This window comes from Gorilla gorilla, chromosome 4 (genome assembly GCF_029281585.2).
Source record: "Gorilla gorilla gorilla isolate KB3781 chromosome 4, NHGRI_mGorGor1-v2.1_pri, whole genome shotgun sequence".
Classification (NCBI taxonomy): Eukaryota; Metazoa; Chordata; class Mammalia; order Primates; family Hominidae; genus Gorilla; species Gorilla gorilla.
Genome location: NC_073228.2, coordinates 157,848,122 through 157,866,797, shown reverse-complemented (window position 1 = coordinate 157,866,797; position 18,676 = coordinate 157,848,122). Strand labels below are relative to the sequence as shown.

Sequence of the window (18,676 nt, the reverse complement as noted above, 5' to 3'; positions counted from 1 at the left end):
TGTTAACCTGTGGGCGGTTACGTGCCGGTCACTGTTCCAAGCCCCTCACATACCGCGTCATTGAATCTTTTTAGGGACCCAGAACTCCATTTGACAGATGAGGAAACGGAGAGGCAGAAAGGTGACCTGACTTCCCCACAATCGCTGCAGGACAGGAAGAAAGTAAACTCCAGAGCTCGTGCTCTTAGCTACTAAGCTGTACTGCTCTTCATTTTGGTAAATGGGGCGGGGGGAGTGTATATATACGTAATATATATGTGTGTGTATAAGCGTATGCGTTTTTATTTCTTAAAAATATGGCTCAGCCGTATTTATTTCCAGTTATTGGAATCTTTCTCCTCCAATTGGGAAAGTAACTGGAGGAGAAACTACAATTATTTCTACACGCTTGCTACACAATGCCTGGAAGACTTACAAAAACACTAAATAGTGCAGTTCCACGTACTTGGTGTTTATTCCTTTTTTTTTTTTTAACCTTTCTCCTAGATTATGAATGAGTTGAGGAAAGAGATGGTACAGTCATTCTAATAACGATAGTAATGATAATATAAACAACCATCACCATAAAAAATTCTCTTCTGGCTTAGCTCAAATATCTGGCACAAATGAAAGAATAGAGATAACCAGTGTTTAGTATTTTAGTAAAGGGACTGTTTTGGCAGGGCATGGTGGCTCACGCCTGTAATTTTAGCACTTTGGGAGGCTGAGGTAGGGGAAGATTGCTTGAGGCCAGGCCTAGGGTTCAAGACCAACCTGGCCAACATAGCGAGACTCTGTCTTTAAAAATATATTTTGGAGTATGTCCTTCCAGTCTTTCATGGAATTATATGAATTTACGTAATATGTATATTATATATTCTACATATAGTATACTGTATATATTTATGATGATGATAATGATGCGTTGCAACCTGGAGAGAGCATAAGGAAAAGATAGGAAACATTTATTCATATACACAAAACATTAATTGAACTTTGCAGAAACTGTCTCGTCTTTCCTATTAGATAGGCCCTTGGAGTGAATGGCTTACATAGTTCTCTATTTCCACAGGTACTGTGGTACTACTTGGTACGCAGTAGGTACTCAAAAAATGTTTGCGAGTGAATGAATGGCTACTTCTAAGTTGGTTTGTATGTCAGTGAGTAGTTGTATCTGTATTTTTTCTCTATGTGTTTTGGAAATGTGTAATGTGTTTATATTATATGCCCATATATTCTGAACTCCATAGTGTTGTCTTAATCTACCTTTCTAGCTTCATGCTTTCCCATTGTTCTTCTCTCTGCCATGGTAACTACTCCCTACTGTAACTGTCCATGTTCCATACTGTCAGACCTCAGGCCTTTGGCTGTACCCTCATGTTATTTCCATATCCTTGAATCCTGTCATTGGCATCATCATCTGTCAAAATCATAAGCTTCTTTTAAGGCAGGTGTTGCCAACTCAGATGCCTACAGAGGTTAATCAGGTAGCATAATTTGAGTGAAGTGGATTTGCGTGGGGGATTGTAGGGAGCTGGAGAGCAACTGCCCTAGCTAAAAGGGCCCAGCAGCTATTTGGCACAAGCTAGTTATTACAGAGTTGAGTGTGGGCCCAGTGTTGCTAGATCTTTCAATTTTACAAGTGAGAAGTTGGAAGCCTATATTTTTATATGAAGTCTGATTTTTAAATGTTGGCATCTAGTTTTTGCAAAGTTTAAATACTGTGCAGGCCAAATAAAAACATCTGTAGGCTGGATTTGGCACTTAAATTCCCAGTTTGTGACCAGTACTCTAGGCTTATTTCAGGTACTTTGTTCATGAATTACGTTGTCTGATTCTAATGGAGTTCTGTTTTTTTTCAGCATTTTGTGTGTTGGATGGTCTCGCAGGGATGTTTCAGCATTTTGTGTGTTGGACTGAATGCAGCACCTGTTACAGTGCTGCATCCAGTCTGCCTTAGTTTTAATATGCCTTTCTTTTCTGATACATTAGAAACATTTTGATAGCATGGGTTGGGTCTAATTCTGCACTTAGTACATATCAGTACATACCTACAGCGTGTGTGTACATATGTGTGAGATGTATTGATTTCTACTCTGATAATCCTTGATTATCCTGGAAACTAGTGTCTGTTCTTTGTAGAGACACCAATAGTATCTTGGCTTTAATTGCCAAAGAGCTCTACGTCTGGAAGGAATTGAATTGAGTAGCATTGGTATTCAAAAGTTGATCTGACATAAAACCTATCTGATGGCTTAGATTTCATGATGTCCTGGAAAAATTGAGGTAGGAATGATTAATAACTAATAAGATTTTTAAGGACAGTAAGTAAAAGGAAAAATTGATAAATTATACCTCATTAAAATTAAAGACTTGCTCTGAAAGGCCCAATGAAGACAATTAAAAGATAAGCTACAGACTGGAAAAAATATTTGCAAACCACATATTATACAGAATATATGAAGAGCTCTCAAAACTCAACAGTAAAAAAAAAATCTCATTAGAAAATGGGCAAAAGATACAAAGATATTTCACTGACAAGGACATACAGATGGCATATAGGCACATGAAAAGATGTTCAACCTTATTAGGTCTTAGAGAACTGCAACTTAAATCCACAATGAGATATCACCACACAACTGTCAGAATGGCTCAAATAAAAAATAGCGACAATGTCAAATGCTGGCAAGAATGCAGAAAAACTTGATCAGTCATACGTTGCTGGTGGAAATGTAAAATGGTGTAGCTAGTCTGGAAAAGAGTATGGCAGTTTCTCATAAAACTAAATGTGAACTTAACCATATGACCCAGCAATTGCACTCTTGGTCATTTACCCCAGAGAAATGATAGCTTATGTTCCCCCAAAAACCTATACATAAACTTTCATAGCTGTTTTATTTATAATAGTCCCAAACTGGAAACAATACAGATATCCTTCGATGGATAAATGGGTAAATTGTGATACATCTATACTATGGAATACTACTCAGAAATAAAAAGGAAGGAATACTAATACAACTTAAATGGATCTTGAGGGGCTTATGCTGAGTGAAAAAAGTCAATGTCAATACGTAACATGCTGTATGATTTCATTTATATAACATCTTGAAATGACAGAATTACAGAGATGGAGGACACCTGTCCATCAGAGAGATCAGTAATTGCTTTGGGTTGGAAGGAGTGTCGGAAGTGGTTATGGCTAAAAAAAAGGATAGCACAAGGGATCCTTGTGATTGAACTGTTCTGTATCTTGATTGTGGTGATAGTCACACAAAGCTATACATGTGATAACATTTTATAGAACTAAATACAAATGAGTGCATTTAAAACTGATAAAGTCTGAATGAGATCAGTGGATTGCATTGATATCAGTTTCCTGGTTGTGATATTGTATTTGTGTAAGTTTTACCATTGGGGGAAACTGGATGAAGGTGTATGGGATCTCTGTATTATTCCTTATACTTGTATGTGAATCTATGATAATCTCAAACTAAAAAGTTTAAACAAATACTTTATACCAAAGAAGCCTATATAAATTTTTTTTGGGGCTTTCATTTTACCAGCTGATGTTCTAATCATGTCAGATAAAGATGATATTGAGACTCCACTGCTAACTGAAGCAGCCCCCATCCTTGAAGATGGAAACTGTGAGCCAGCCAAGAATTCTGAGTCTGTTGACCAAGGTGCCAAACCAGAGAGTAAATCAGAACCTGTAGTTCCCACTCGGAAAAGACCAGAGACCAAACCTTCCAGTGACCTTGAGACTTCAAAAGTTCTCCCTATTCAGGTATCACAGACCACAGAAAAAGTAGGGTATCTATGAAAATATTAGGATTAAAAAATGTTGGAGCTAAAAGAAATTTGGCATAAATACCAATTTAGAATTGCTCTTATTTCTTTCTCTTTACAACCCTAAAATACAGTCTTTTCAGTTCTATAAATGCCTTTATGAATAATTGCTTTTGCTATGTGGTACTTACATGCTGATAGCATATATCTGCCAGTCAAGCAATACATTTCTTTAGCTAAATAATATGTATTTGTTCACCCATGCTTTTGGCTAATAATTAGATACCTTGTCTGTACTTCTGATTTTCCTCTAATTTTTTCATTTTTCTTTGCCTTTTGTTTTTCTGCCTACTGGGAAATTAGGATAATGTTTCCAAAGATGTACCCCAGACCAGATGGGGTTATTGGGGGAGCTGGGGCAAGTCCATACTCTCCTCAGCCTCGGCTACAGTAGCTACAGTAGGTAAGATCATCAGTCATTTAGTTATTTTTGTGTGTGTATTTATTTTATACAGATCTGCATTGCATATGACTTGGTTAAAATTCTTCTTCCTTCCATGTTTACTCAAAGGCTTTATAATTTGAGGATGCATTAGTAATGATGGGCTGATATATACTGCCACTAGAGTTTGTAGCATTTCCTCATTAGAATATTGAAGCCTAGGAATTATTACTGTGAACTTATTCTTTGGTGATGATGAATCAATTTTTTTAAGGAAATAGTGCCAAGATTAGTTATGTATTGTCAAAATAACATGTCTTGTGGTCCTAAATGATTTTAAAAATCTTCAAGTTTGATTTTTGGTTTGTTTCTTCAGTTTTGGTGACAAATAGCAAAAAAAAAAAGTTATTTTTCTCATTAGGACAAGGCATTTCAAATGTCATCGAGAAGGCAGAGACTTCCCTTGGAATCCCTAGTCCCAGTGAAATTTCAACTGAAGTCAAGTATGTAGCAGGTCAGTATATGGAAACATAAAGACCTAGAATTATGAATTGAAATGGAACAGTTGAACTAATTTTTCAGTAGGTATTTATTGGACATCTGATACTCAGGGCATCATAGGACTGCAGTGAGAAAGAGGATTTAGAATCTTTAGTTCCCAATTAGACATCTATGTCCTTTAACCGCTTATGTGTCCCTTTAGTTCACTTTCCACATCTGAAATAGAATGATATTTTATATCTCAAGTGACTGTTACAAACATTTAACAAATAAGGCCATGAATATACAATATAAAAATTGCTTAGCATTTTGCTTGGCATAATTGAATAAGAGACTAATAAGAGTTAGCTGAATCTGAGTCTGTTGTGACATGAGAAAAATATTTTAATGTATTGTTTTGGGGGTGTATTCCTTTTGTGTTCAGATTTTTATGAAGACTGTTTAATTCTAGAGGCTAGCCTTGATCAGACAGAAACCTACTCTCAAACTATGAAGGCTAGAATTATAACCAGAAATCGAGAGGGCCTGGGACCAGAAAATAGGAATCTTTTCAAGGCCTGGTTTGCATTCTTCATCTCTCATGGGCTTTATTGTCTCTCACTCTTGTTTCTTTTTGCTGATCTGTCTCAGTTTTTTTCTTGAAGCAGACTGACTTTCGCTGCTTATTTTCCTCAGCTCCAGCTTTATATTGAATCCTGGCATCAGTTATTTCCACTTCTGAATTCCTAGGTAAAAGAATCAGTCTAAACTTGGGTCATATGTCCATGGATCACTTCTGGCCAGGAGACAAGTCACATGTATAAACATGGCTGCAAAGGACTATGGATGTGAATTGGAGGCACTGTTCTTAGTGATGCCTGCATCAGTTAAACTATTTTAGCTGCAAGTAACAGCATGTGTGAATGAAAGTCAATGTATTTTTCTTACTTAAGGACTCTAGAAGTAGGCTGTTCCAGAGTTAGTTTAGTGGCTCATTGATGTCAAGGTTCTGGGCTGGCTTCTCTAAAGTATTCTTTGTTGATTTCTTTATAGTTTCTTTATGGTTGTCCGATAATACTGCAACTCCAAGTATAGTGTTCTAAAATAACCATGCTCAAAGTCAGGAATGAAGTAGATGGGAAGTGTCATTTTTCCTCATGCATCCCTCTTTCTTTAAAGAGGGGAAATGTTTTCCAGCAGTCCCAAGCATGTTTCTTCTCCAATGCCATTGCCTAGAACAGGATCTCATGTTCTTGATGTAGCAGCAAGAGATGCTGAGAGAGTGAGTTTTGGGCATTATCAGAAACCTCAAGATCAGGATATGGGTTTAGCAGCCAAGGAAAAAGGGGGTTAGAAGTGGCTTTGAATATGTTAACAGCAGCATCTTCATGACACTGAAAGATATCTACCACAGAGGGCCATGTTTTAAGAAGGGCTTTGAAAAACTGGGTGAATCCAGAAAAGAGTCAGCTAGATAGTGTGAATCAAAAAGTGTCTGAGACAGGTCTCAATCAAGTTAGAGGTTTATTTTGCTAAGTTTGAGGATGCACCTGGGAAAAAGGAACACAAACCACAGAAACAATCTACCTTCCATACTCTTTTTGAAGAGGGTCTGGTGACTTCAATATTTAAAGGAGGAAGAGTGGGCTCTAGGGGAAAGAGGAAATAAAGAAGGGGGAGGGTAGATAAGAGGGGCAAGTGGTTGCCTTCTTTTGAATCTTTGATCAGTGTTCACTGAATCCACATTTTACGTGTAAAAGGAAAGAGCAGAGGTAGAGTCAATTATGTATTTGTCTTATGCTCAGTAAATTGGCAGTTTACATGAAATAAAGTAAACGTAGAGTAGCTACCTGTGGAAACATCTGGCCTTCTGTCTGGCCTTTCTGCTTAGGAACAAAAGGAAAGACAGTTTTTGTGTAACTTAACTTTCAGCTTAACTGTTCCCTTTGGCATAGTAAATTTGGGGTCCTGAGTTTTATTTTCTTTCACAATAGTGAAATGTCTAGAATTAAAGTCTCATAAGAGAAAGTCTTATAAGAGATTGAATCTGGTAATCTGGAGAAGGGAGATTGGGAGAATATCCTGGTCTTTTTCTGAAGACTAGCATGGAGAAGAGGATTAGGTTTATTATTCATGGTTTATGGGGAGAACTAGTAACTAGTACCACTCAGTGGAAGTTATATAGAGTTAAGTTTTAGTTTAATAAAGAGTTTAACAGGGAGAACTTTCCAAAATTACAATGGACTGCCTTTTGATACTAAACGCCTTCTATCTTCTAAAGTTCCTGAGGAAGGAGGTTAATTCCTCTGCCAAGGATGTGTCTTGTAGTCAACATGTATATTTTCAGAATTTTGAGATAAGCATAGGCCACTGATGGAAATCGTTGATCATCTATTAGGGATTTTGTTGTCTTCCTTTAAAGGGTGCTATCTTCTGCTTTCCTTTTGTCGGCGGGCAGTTAAGGTATTTGCAACTTAAATTGATGCTCTAAGGCTTTTTTTTTTTTTGAGAGGGAGTCTCACTCTGTCGCCCAGGCTGAAGTGCAGTGGTGCGATCTCAGCTCACTGCAACCTCTGCCACTTGGGTTCAAGTTCTTCTCCTGCCTCAGCCTCCCAAATAGCTGGGATTGCAAGCATGGGCCACCATGCCTGGCTAATTTTTGTACTTTTAGTAGAGGTGAGGTTTTGCTGTGTTGGCCAGGCTGGTCTCAAACTCTTGACCTCAAGTGATCCTCTTGCCTCGGCCTCCCAAAGTGCTGGGATTACAGGCATAAGCTGCTGTGTCTGGCCAAGGCTTTTTGTAAAGCTTGTTTAGGGTGAGTCTATAGTGGTCTTTACTCTAACTAAGTACTGTTTATCTCTACTGCTAAGGCTTGACTCTTCCGAAGTATCCGCCTTAATTCCCAGGTGTTTAATATAAAGTCTCTGCTTTGGTGGTTGGAGGTCAAATGTCTCTCAGCCTAGCATGAGCTCTGGGGATTGCTTAGCTTAGAGCTCCATGGTAGTTCTTTGTACAGACTTGTGGAGTCTCCCAGTGCCTCAGCAGTGCAGTATTTAAGCAAAAACACCTAAAGGTGTCTTAGGGCATGCCTATGCGGATTCTTAGAACTTTTTAGCTATGTAGCTTCCTCCTCTGTGGTTTTCTGACCTGCAAATTCCGATTGCTTCAGCATTCCCAGATTCCAGTCTCTGTTTCTTCCACTCAAACTGATTGCCATGCCCTACTTGGGTTTCTCCTCCCTCTGTCATGGCCTGGAAAGCTCCTCTCTACAGAAAGCCAAGCCAATTGTAAGGTTTACTTTGTTGTTCTTCTTGTGTGAACCGAAGTCTTGTATTGCCTATTGTCCTATGTCTGAAGACAGTTGCTTCTTATATATTGTCCAGTTTTTCAGTTGTTGTGGCAGGAGGTCATATCTAATACCAGTTAATCCATCATGCTAGAAGTGGAAGTCCTCTCTATAATAGGGTATTTGATAATACTGAAATTATTTGGTATAATGGTTGTTCTCCTATGTGAAATTTTTAAGTTAATGGATTTTTTTTTGAAACATACCCATCTTTGTAATGTATGTCTGTTTGATTTCTACTAATCATAATTTTCTAGGATAAAATTTAAAATAGACTGGATTTTTAAAAATCAGGTTTATTAAATTATAATTTACACACAGTAAAATTTATTCTTTTTAGGTGTACAGCTTTACATGTTTTGATCAGTATATATACTTCTGTTTATACTGTGTAATCATAGTACACTGTGATTATACAGATATAGAAAACATTCTATATAGAATGATCAATACAGATATATAGAATGTTTCCTATATCTGTATTGATAATTGAGACATAAGAAAATTTTTATTACCCCAAAAAGGTTCTCTCATGTCCTTTTGTAGTCACTGTTCTCCTTACTCTCAGTTCTTAGCAATTACTGATCTGTTTTCTGACCTTACAGTTTGACCTTGTCCAGAAGATTATATAATTGGAATCATACAACATATAGGCTGTTGTATATATCAGCAGTTTGTTTACAAAACTGGATTTTATTTTTGAAATGAAAAGAAAATGAAAACTGCCTATCTTAGCTTTCATTTTAAAATAAGCAAATGGTTTAAAATGATAAAAAGGGCTAAGGCCTAGTATGTAGTAAGCAGGGTCTAGTTTTAAAAAATTCACATAGATGCTAATAAAACATGAGAGTTAAGGGACCTTCCTTTCATGTTTACACATCCCCTCCCTCTTGTAGGAGAGACAAATGCCAAAGAGAATGAAAACTCCTCCCCAGTGGCTGGGGCATTTGGTGTATTCTCGACCATCTCTACTGCTGTTCAGAGCACAGTAAGTAAAAAAGTGGAAGGTGGCCTGTTCCTTTCCATTATTATAATGGGTTTGCATATCTTTCTCTCTCTTTTCTTTGAACAGCCATGTGGACTGATTACTTTTAAAGGAGTCCAAGCCACTGAAGATCAGTCACTTTGGTCTTATGGGTGGAGTGAATGCTACTTGAAAACTTTCATTAAAGCAATAAGGAAGAGAGTAGGAAATAAAGGAGTAGCAATAAATAAGGGAGTAGGAGTTACAGAGAGGCAATATACGTATTATTTTATGGATTAGGAATTCTTAATTTGGTGGCCCTAAAAAATGTCTACTTTACAAAAATATTTTTCTCATAGTTGCATCTTTTAGGCAAAGGGGAAATGTGATCTTTATGACAGATATTTGCAAAACTATGTATGATTAAAAACATTTGTAAGAGGATTATCTAGGAAGCTAAATATCTTTGCTACATGAGGATAGATAGCTAGTTTTTTTTAAATTTTAACTTTTTATTGAAATATACATACAGAAGAATGTAAAAAGTGTTGTTTGAATTTTCAGTGTGAAACACCCAGAGTAAGAAACAGTATTATCGTACATCAGATCTCCCCACCATCTTGTGTCCTCTCCCAGTTTTCTGTGTCTTCTGCTCTCCCCCTCTGCTGCACCAAGATAACCATAATCCTGACTTCCACCATCATAGGTTAATTTTGCCTGCATTTCAGCTTTACATAAGTGGAATCATATATAGTATCTAACTTCTTTCATACAACATTATATTTGTATAATTTACCTATGCTGCAGTTTGTGTGGTAGATTTGATTTTCTTTGTTGTATTTCATTGTGAAGCTTTGTCACATTTTATTTATTCATTCCACAGTTGGTGAGCATTGGGGTAGTTTTCAGTTTGTAGCTATTACAAGCAGAGCTGTTATGAACATTTTTGTGCATGTCTTCTGATGAACCTCTGTACTTATTTCTGTTAGGATGTAACCATGAGTGGAATTTCTGGGTCATGCAGCTGTAGTAGATATTGACAAACAGTTTTCTAACGTGGTTATACCTATTTACGTTCCCACAAGCAGTGTGTGATTGTTTCATTTGCCTTACATTCTTGCCAATGCTTGGTATTGTTTAGCCACTATTTTTATATAATAAATACATAATAAAAATGCATAAAAATATGTTTTCTTAATATTGTTGTAATGAGGTTGCATGTATTTTCTAGGGAAAGAGTGTTATAAGTGGGGGTTTGGATGCCTTAGAATTCATTGGAAAAAAGACAATGGATGTGATAGCAGAAGGGGATCCTGGATTTAAAAGAACCAAGGGTCTGATGAACCGAAATGCTACACTATCTCAGGTACTGATTATCCTTACCTGTTTACTTCCTGTTTCTGTTTTGATCTGTATTTTTGCCTTTGTTTACTTGGAACCTTGTTAGTGTTTTCTTTTCAAGCATTTTCAATAATGTTTATTCAGGCGTTTTTTTGGGGGGAATCAGGGATCAGTGAGAGCTCTACTGCTTACAAAAATACCCAGGTCTTTTTCTCCACCTCTTTCTGCAGGAGCCTCTCATCAGTGCAGTGCAAAATGCTAAACCCTGTCAGGGTTTTTTGTTTGTTTGTTTGTTTGTTTTAATGTTTAAATCACTTTCAGAGAAACACCTGGTTCCTTGGGTGTGATTTGCACTGTCTAGGATCAAATTATGTGGTCAGGCACGGTGGCTCACGGCTGTAATACCAGCACTTTGGGAGGCCGAGGTAGGTGAATCAGTTGAGGTTAGGAGTTCAGGATCAACCTGACCAACATGATGAAACCCCGTCTCTTCTAAAAATACAAAAATTAGCTGGACGTGGTGGCGTATGCCTATAATCCCAGCTACTTGGGAGGCTGAAACATGAGAATAGCTTAAACCCGAGAGGCAGAGGTTGCAGTGAGCAGAGATCGTGCCACTGCACTCCAGCCTGGGTGACAGAGTGAAACTCCGTCTCAAATTATGTGTGATCGTTTTTCTTTCTGCAGCTCCTGAGCCCACCAGATTTGAATAGCAGTGCCAAGAATGAAAGGGCAATCCTCTGTACTGTAACCTGTCTAAGCTTTGCTTCCTTCAATTCTCAGAACTCACCCTTGAGCTCTCATTGTTTGCTACAGTGTAATGCCTCCATCTCTTTTTAGGTTTTACGAGAGGCGAAGGAGAAAGAAGAGATACGGACCTCCAATGAGGTTACCGTGGAAACAGACAAGAAAACTCATTATGGGCTACTCTTTGATGAATTTCAAGGCCTTTCACATCTAGAAGCTCTGGAGATGCTTTCCCGAGAAAGTGAAATAAAGGTAATTCCAAGCCAAAATCTCAACTGGAAAAAGTCTTCAAGTAAAAGAATGCTGCATGGTTTCTTTTCTCTTTGTACATTTGGAAGATGAAATGTATTTTTTGTTAGAGGCTTGAGATGCCTTCGAAATACTACCACAAAATAAATTTAAAAACTAATGTTTGATTGAACTAATTGCTAAAAGCAGAATTAGTCAAGTATTATTTCTTTAAATTTAAACAAAAAAGGTTAAGAAAGAGGTCTTAATAGGACATGTGTTATTTTTCCTTCGTTTTGGTCTTTTTTTTTTAGTTTCTTTGGCCTAGGCTGCCAAGAAACCTGTTGACTTGAGCTGCCAATTTGTGTACAGTTACCTGTTAGCTTTTAATTGATTTAAGATTATCTCATTTTTCTGTTATTTCTAAGCTGTTGCTAAACACTGATAATTTCCACGAATTTCTGGCTGGTATTACTTTTAGAAGCACAGAGTCTCCCTACCTTTCTGTCATAACCAGCCTCTTGTGTTAAGGTTCTTAAGGAATAACTTGTGCTGGCTGATGAGCTCATAATTTTGACTTCAATATGATCTTTTTATAGTCTCTTCCCTATTTGTGAATGTTTTTCTTTTCTTTCATACTCCTACCACATTTTGTTCTTGTATCCATTCAGGTGAAATCTATCCTTAATTCTCTGAGTGGAGAAGAATTAGAGACTCTAAAAGTTGAATTAGAGCAACTCAAAGAAGCATTTTCTCTAGCAGAATTTTGTGAAGAAGAGGAAGAAGAGAAAAAAGGTAATATGAAAATTTAGTATCTGAGTGGAGAGGATGCAGTGTGTTTGTATGCAGTGCATTGCCCTTGAAATAAATTATTTACTCTTATTACACTGGCTTGATTTTACTTTTTCAGTGAAAATTTTATGCAAATTCTCTGTGTAAAATTCTCTGCAGCCTTGCACCTGACTAGGCATTGATAGGGGCAGTTGGCCTTATGCCCATGTCTCCCTACCTCCTTCCAACCAAACTCTTTGTGGCTTCTCAAGGTCTAATCTTGCAACTCACATCTTTGCCTATTTTTGCAGTTAGAAAGCTGTTCTCGTCAGATTCTTGCCTCAGTTTGACTGGTCATTCATATGAGCTTTTATATTCCTAGGTACTTTACCTCTGCCTCTCTGACTCTTGTAACCCCTGATTCTGTCTTGAATTGAAGCATGCAGGATGGCAGTTATCTAAAATGTGGGTGATAGTTTGTCTTTTTTTATTTTGAAAACTCTTATACCATATTTTAATATCTTCATTTCTCAGAAAATGTAAATGTAGATACTATGTATATTTGCAAAATTATCAGGAAATGAGATGGCTGACGTAAAGTATAACTGCCAGGCAACTGAATATTAAGTTCTAAGGGTTGTTTTATTGACATTTTAGCTGGAAATATTTCTAAGATATACACTAACTGACCTTTTTTTTTAAAAAAGTGGAATCTAATGAATACAGTTTTGCCTTTTCTTGATGAAATAATCAGTTATAAACATTAAAAGTGAATGGAAAAATTCTTTCAGGTTTCATTAAGACATAGGGCCAATCACCCATGTAGTAGGTTAAATTAATGATGAACAAAGTGTGGTCTGTAGACCCTTGAATTCCCAAAACCCTTTCAGGGAGTCTATGAGTGAGAACTCTGCATCATAATACTAAGATGTTGTCTACTTAGGAATTTTTTAAAATTATAATGAGTTTTTTTTCTGCTTTGGCATTTGTGCTGATGGTGAATAACCATGATGCATAAAATTGCTGGTGCCATAACATGGATTAAGATGTTAGCAGACTCTACTAATGTCATTGCATTTTCATTGCCATGCATTGGCAGTTAAAAAAGAAGTGCCAGTTTTATTTAATCTTGTCCTTGATGAAGCAGTAAAAATTATTAATTTTATTAAATCTTTACCTTTAAGTATGCATCTTACAAATATTCTGTGTGATGCCTACTGAAGTATGATGGTTGTCTCAGGAAAAGCACTTACATTATTTGAGTTGTGAGCTGAACTATGTGCTTTTTTCGTGGAATACCATTTTTACTTGAAAGGATAACAGTCACAGAGACTATTCAGAATAGGATAATTGGTACACATTTTCCTGAAAATGAATGAAGTGAACCTTTTCTTCAAGGAGAGCAACTAATTTATTTGTGAGTCATGATAAAAATTTAAGTGAAGGTTGAAACTTTGTAAAACATATTTGCTGCTGTGGTGAGCTTGACAGCTTCCCAGTGCTTATAGACTCTTCTGATGAAATTGGTGGTGATCATATTTGTTAAAATATCAAAAAGTGATATTTGTTAAAATATTTGTTAAAATATCACTTTTGATATTTGATATTTTAACAAGGAAATGTGTCAGCATTTGGAAAGTCTGCGTAACTCAGAGAACCAATATTTTCTAAATGTCAAATCACCATGGGTAAAAGACCTAATGGATTTTAATTTAGTGTACAAAATTTTATGATATGGTTTCAGGTATACTGCAATATGGTTCATTGCAACTAATTTTTAAGAAACGACCACTTGTTGAGTTTTAATGTGGTATTAAAGAATATTAATAATGATCTGAAAAGGCTATTAAAATACTTCTTCCCTTTCCAACTATGTATCTTTGTAAAGTTGGATTTTCTTCATATACTTAAAGCAACGTAACAGACTGAATATAAAAGTAGATAAGAGAATTTAGCTATCATCTGCTAAACTAGATATTAAAGAGATTTAACCCTGATGGCACTGTTCTCACTAAACTTTTTCTTTTTTGAAAAATACAGTTTTTTAAAATAAAAAGTAGGTTTATGTTAATAAGTAGTATGGGTTTACTGTTTTGAATGAATTAATAAACACTTTGTTTTAGCTTTATATAAATATTTATAACTTTGTATGTATAAAACTTACACTAAAAAAGCTCTTTAATGTTCTCAGAAAGTTTTACAAGAACAACAAGGTCCTGAGACCAACAAGTTTGAGAATTACGAGATTAAATGACCTAAACTGCAATGCTTTTTAGAAATGTCTCTGATTGCTTTTTAGAATTGTACATCTTTATTTCTTTCTGTTCATTTATCTGTTCATCTTTTACTTCACTGTTAGCTGGCTTCTGATATCCCCTGAATCTCATTTGGTTTTCTATTTGTAATCTGTGGGCGAGAAACCAGGTAACTAATTTTATTTGAGATGTCTGTTAAAAGCAAAGAGCTCTGAGTGAGGGTCTTAGAGGCTTTCTTGTGACAGGAAACATAAAGTTAACTGTGTGGATTCTCTACAAACAGGGACTTTTTTTTCTTTTTCTTTTTAAATCAGTTAAGGAGAAGAAATATACATGTATATCATTTATAATTACATAGTTATCTTTACCAGTGCTTTTTGTCTTCTGTTTATTTTTTTCAATTTTTTTATTTCCATAGGTTTTCAGGGAACAGGTGGTGTTTGATTACACGAGTAAGTTCTTTACTGGTGATTTGTGAGAATTTGGTGCACCCATCACCTGAGCAGTATACACTGCACCCAATTTGTGCACCTGACAGTATACACCACACTCCCTTCCCATCCTTTCCCCCTGAGTCCCCGAAGCCCATTGTGTCATTCTTAAGCCTTTGCATCCTCATATCTTAGCTCCTACTTATGAATGAGAACATATGATGTTTGGTTTTCCATTCCTGAGTTACTTCACTTAGAACAATAGCATCCAGTCTCATCCAGGTCGCTGCGAATGCGTTAATTCATTCCTTTTTATGGCTGAGTAGTATTCCATCATGTATATATATACCACAGTTTCTTTATCTACTCGTTGATTGATGGGCATTTGAGTTGGTTCCACATTTTTGCAGTTTTGAATTGTGCTGCTATAAACATGCATGTGCAAGTATCTTTTTCTTTTATTTTTTCTTTTTTTAATTATTTTATTAGTATACTTTAAGTTTTAGGGTACATGTGCACAACGTGCAGGCCTGTTACGTATGTATACATGTGCCGTGTTGGTTTGCTGCACCCATCAACTCATCATTTACGTTAGGCACTTCTCCCAATGCTATCCCTCCCCCATCCCCCCACCCCACGACAGGCCCAGGTGTGTGATGTTCCCCGCCCTGTGTCCAAGTGTTCTCATTGTTCAGTTCCCACCTATGGGTGAGAAGAAGTGGTGTTTGGTTTTCTGTCCTTGCGATAGTTTGCTCAGAATGATGGTTTCCAGCTTCATCCATGTTGCTACAAAGGACATGAACTCATCCTTTTTTATGGCTGCATAGTATTGCATGGTGTATATGTGCCACATTTTCTTAATCCAGTCTATCATTGATGGACATTTGGGTTGGTTCCAAGTCTTTGCTATTGTGAATAGTGCCGCAATAAACATATGTGTGCATGTGTCCTTATAGTAGCATGATTTATAATCCTTTGGGTATATATCCAGTAATGGGATCACTGGGTCAAATGGTATTTCTAGTTCTAGATCCTTGAGGAATCACCACACTGTCTTCCACAATGGTTGAACTAATTTACACTCCCACCAACATTGTAAAAGCATTCCTATTTCTTCACATCCTCTCCAGCACCTGTTGTGTCCTGACTTTTTAATGATCGCCATTCTAACTGGTGTGAGATGGTATCTCATTGTGGTTTTGATTTGCATTTCTCTGATGACCAGTGATGATGAGCATTTTTTCACATGTCTGTTGGCTGCATAAATGTCTTCTTTTGAGAAGTGTCTGTTGATATCCTTTGCCCACTTTTTGATGGGGTTGTTTGATTTTTTCTTGTAAATTTAAGTTCTTTGTAAATTCTGGATATTAGCCCTTTGTCAGATGGGTAGATTGCAAACATTTTCTCCCATTCTGTAGGTTGCCTGTTCACTCTGATGGTAGTTTCTTTTGCTGTGCAGAAGCTCTTTAGTTTAATTAGATCCCATTTATCTGTTTTGGCTTTTGTTGCCATTGCTTTTGGTGTTTTAGTCATGAAGTCCTTGCCCATGCCTGTGTCCTGAATGGTATCGCCTAGGTTTTCTTCTAGGGTTTTTATGGGTTTAGGTCTAAGTCTAATCCATCTTGAATTAATTTTTGTTTAAGGTGTAAGGAAGGGATCCAGTTTCAGCTTTCTCCATATGGCTAGCCAGTTTTCCCATCACCATTTATTAAATAGGGAGTCCTTTCCCCATTTCTTGTTTTTGTCAGGTTTGTCAAAGATCAGATGGTTGTAGATGTGTGATGTTATTTCTGAGGCCTCTGTTCTGTTCCATTGGTCTATATTTCCCTTTTGGTACCAGTACCATGCTGTTTTGGTTACTGTGGCCTTGTAGTATAGTTTGAAGTCTATATGATGCCTCCAGCTTTGTTCTTTTGGCTTAGGATTGTCTTGGCAATGCAGGCTCTTTTTTGGTTCCATATGAACTTCAAAGTAGTTTTTTCCAATTCTGTGAAGAAAGTAATTGGTAGCTTGATGGGGATGGCATTGAATCTATAAATTACCTTGGGCAGTATGGCCATTTTCACGATATTGATTATTCCTCTCTATGAGCATGGAATGTTCTTCCATTTGTTTGTGTCCTCTTTTATTTCGTTGAGCAGTGGTTTGTGGTTCTCCTTGAAGAGGTCCTTCTCATCCCTTGTAAGTTGGATTCTTAGGTATTTTATTCTCTTTGAAGCAATTGTGAATGGGAGTTCACTCATGATTTGGCTCTCTGTTTGTCTGTTATTGGTATATAAGAATGCTTGTGATTTTTCAACATCGATTTTGTGTCCTGAGACTTTGCTGAGGTTGCTTATCAGCTTAAGGAGATTTTGGGCTGAGACGATGGGGTTTTCTAAATATACAATCATGTCATCTGCAAACAGGGACAATTTGACTTCCACTTTTCCTAATTGAATGCCCTTTATTTCCTTCTCCTGCCTGATTGCCCTGGCCAGAACTTCCAACACTATGTTGAATAAGAGTGGTGAGAGAGGGCATCCCTGTCTTATGCCAGTTTCCAAAGGGAATGCTTCCAGTTTTTGCCCATTCAGTATGATACTGGCTGTGGGTTTGTCATAAATAGCTCTTATTATTTTGAGATACGTTCCATCAATACCTAGTTTATTGAGAGTTTTTAGTATGAAGGGCTGTTGAATTTTGTCAAAGGCCTTTTCTGCATCTGTTGAGATAATCATGTGGTTTTTGTCGTTGGTTCTGTTTACGTGATGGATTACGTTTATTGATTTGCATATGTTGAACCAGCTTTGCATCGCAGGGATAAAGCCAACTTGATCTTGGTGGATAAGCTTTTTGATGTGCTGCTGGATTCGTTTTGCCAGTATTTTATTGAGGATTTTTGCATCGATGTTCATCAGGGATATTGGTCTAAAATCCTCTTTTTTTGTCATGTCTCTGCCAGGCTTTGGTATCAGGATGATGCTGGCCTCATAAAATGAGTTAGGGAGGATTCCTTCTTTTTTTATTGATTGGAGTAGTTTTAGAAGGAATGGTAACAGCTCCTCTTTGTACCTCTGCTAGAATTCGGCCGTGAATCCATCTGGTCCTGGACTTTTTTTGGTTGGTAAGCTATTAATTATTGCCTTAATTTCAGAGGCTGTTATTGCTCTGTTCAGAGATTCAACTTCTTTCTGGTTTAGTCTTGGGAGGGCGTATGTGTCCAGGAATGTATCCATTTCTCTTTGATTTTCTAGTTTATTTGTGTAGAGGTGTTGATAGTATTCTCTGATGGTAGTTTGTATTTCTGTGGGATTGGTGGTGATATACTCTTTATCATTTTTTTATTGCATCTATTTGATTCTTCTCTCTTCTTTATTAGTCTCGCTAATGGTGTATCAATTTTGTTGATCTTTGCAAAAAATCAGCTCCTGGATTCATTGATTTTTTGAAGGGTTTTTTTTTGTGTCTCTGTCTCCTTCAGTTCTGCTCTGATCTTAGTTATTTCTTGCCTTCTGCTAGCTTTTGAATTTGTTCGCTCTTGCTTCTCTAGTTCTTTTAATTGTGATGTTAGGGTGTCGATTTCAGATCTTTCCTGCTTTCTCTTGTGGGCATTTAGTGCTATAAATTTCCCTGTTCTACACACTGCTTTAAATGTGTCCCATAGATTCTGGTACATTGTGTCTTTGTTCTAATTGGTTTCAAAGAACATGTTTATTTCTGCCTTCATTTTGTTAGGTACCCAGTGGTCATTCAGGAGCAGGTTGTTCAGTTTCCATTTAGTTGTGCAGTTTTTAGTGAGTTTCTTAATCCTGAGTTCTAATTTGATTGCACTGTGGTCTGAGAAACAGTTTGTTGTGATTTCTGTTCTTTTACATTTGTTGAGGAGTGCTTCCAACTATGTGGTCAATTTTGGAATAAGTG

At 36.9% G+C, this 18,676-nt stretch overlaps 1 protein-coding gene across 6 annotated transcripts in view; it reads left to right on the top strand.

The window, feature by feature from the left end:
• FAM114A2 (family with sequence similarity 114 member A2) overlaps window positions 1-18,676 on the top strand; it is a 50,409-nt gene that overhangs the window by 431 nt on the left and 31,302 nt on the right. For 4 of the 6 annotated variants that reach the window (XM_019027670.4, XM_055387589.2, XM_055387591.2 and 1 more), the window contains exons 2-9: window positions 75-216; window positions 3,543-3,766; window positions 4,132-4,231; window positions 4,632-4,724; window positions 8,933-9,024; window positions 10,232-10,366; window positions 11,182-11,340; window positions 11,988-12,111. In XM_019027670.4, coding sequence (XP_018883215.1) covers window positions 3,557-3,766; window positions 4,132-4,231; window positions 4,632-4,724; window positions 8,933-9,024; window positions 10,232-10,366; window positions 11,182-11,340; window positions 11,988-12,111 — 913 coding nt within the window. In that variant the 5' untranslated portion in view covers window positions 75-216; window positions 3,543-3,556. Of the gene's footprint in view, window positions 1-74; window positions 217-1,051; window positions 1,140-3,542; window positions 3,767-4,131; window positions 4,232-4,631; window positions 4,725-8,932; window positions 9,025-10,231; window positions 10,367-11,181; window positions 11,341-11,987; window positions 12,112-18,676 lie in introns of all 6 variants that reach the window. The other 2 variants (XM_055387592.2, XM_055387593.2) reach the window with 1 other exon arrangement.